Here is a 1,577-nt window from a genome sequence, read left to right on the forward strand (position 1 = left end):
TTCCAGATGACAGAGCAGAGGAAGCAGAAGCAAAGAATCGGCCTTCTAGGACATCCTCCTCACATGAATGTCAACCCACAGCAGCCAGCCTAAGCCAACGAGACGGAGGGACTGTACTCACCCTTTCTAAATTATTATCGGCGTGGGTATGGCTCATTAGTTCTCATTCACCCACTAAGGTTACATGTGTGCTTAGTACATTTGTAAATACTCAGTTTTGTATTGTATGTATATGATTGCTACTCTCAGAGGTTTGGACTTAACGTATTGTAATTAGCTCTGTTGGCATGGTGACCTGTCACTGGGGCCAAAAATGTTAAAGATGCCTTTTTTGGAAGGACTCCAGAAAGTACCTGATTTGCACTTGAACCAGATTATAGATTTAAAAGTATATGACATGTATTTTGTATTTAAAGCTAGAATAGCCAGTATTTATGTTTTTTATAAAACTGTGCAATACAAATTATGCAATCACCATAACTTTGTAACTCCTGGGTGTCCTGCAAGGAGTGCGCGTCTCTGAAGCTGATATGTTAATACTGATGTAATAAATGGTTAAATATCAAATGATGCTGCTGCCAAAATTATATTAATAGCGAGTTTCTGGCCCCTGGGCAACTTTGTACCTTGTAATTATCCTACGGTTATGCTGTTTCTCGTTGCTAATGGCATTGGGGCCCCTGTCTCCTAGTGATAACTCCAGGTCTGTGAACTGTTCAAACAGCATCCATTTTAAGAAAAGCAACTTTAGTTTCAAGGAGACATTTAAGCTTCAAAATTAATCATTTAAGGTATTTCTTTAAGAGAGCCATGTTAGAGGCTAATACTTTAGCTTGCAAAGAAATCGATGAATTTTTTAAAGGGAACTTTTTACATGATGATGGAATAACAGCATATTGCTGGCCAATAAGTGTCATTTCCCTGGTGAATTTTGATGTCACATTATAGTCAAATGAATTAGCTGATGGTTTCTAGACTTTCTTCATCTGAACCAACATGATACACTAGGTAAGAGGTTATTACAAATATATAAAGTAGGAGCTGTCCCCCTTAGGATGCTTAGCTGCCCCCTTAGGGGGCATAGTTGAACACTGACAATGCTGTCCTTCTGAAAGAGCCACGTTTGGGTTTTCTTTCTTCGTCGGTCACGTGCTTTCTTTTCTGGACGGGTGCACAGTATGACAGGAGAAGTTTTCTACCTGCTGCCTCGTTTGTACCTGGGTCTCGTTTTACTAGGCCGTCTCTGCACACAAGTTTAAAAACTGAACTGATAGCAGAGTTCTGGAGCAAGTCAAGTTTGTAAATGCATACATAAATATTTAATAAATGATGCAGAATACTACATGGCGACTGGCTGGTGGCTCTCATTTGGCATTTCTCTGTGACTTAGGAGCGATTCCAGAGTTAGACTCTTCTTCCCATTAGGACAGAGTTGAACTACAACTGGTTTGGTTACCAGATTAATTCAGGAAATGCTGACCTGATTTTAGAAAATAAACAATGGTTTATATTCAATGGGAAACCAACAGAACAAATATTGGAGGGTCCTACATAGAGAATTCATTCTTCCAGGTGGC

General features: G+C 39.6%; 1 protein-coding gene across 1 annotated transcript in view; it reads left to right on the forward strand.

The window, feature by feature from the left end:
* Window positions 1-1,342, forward strand: part of Itpr1 (inositol 1,4,5-trisphosphate receptor type 1) — a 344,324-nt gene extending 342,982 nt beyond the window's left edge. The window contains exon 62 of the mRNA XM_052719669.1: window positions 7-1,342. Within this exon, the coding sequence (XP_052575629.1) occupies window positions 7-93 (87 nt within the window). The 3' untranslated portion in view covers window positions 94-1,342. The remainder of the gene's footprint in view (window positions 1-6) is intronic.
* Window positions 1,343-1,577: the final 235 nt, after the last annotated feature.

The sequence above is a fragment of the Peromyscus californicus genome, unplaced genomic scaffold (genome assembly GCF_007827085.1).
Source record: "Peromyscus californicus insignis strain IS unplaced genomic scaffold, ASM782708v3 Scaffold_6__1_contigs__length_162567912, whole genome shotgun sequence".
Taxonomy (NCBI): Eukaryota; Metazoa; Chordata; class Mammalia; order Rodentia; family Cricetidae; genus Peromyscus; species Peromyscus californicus.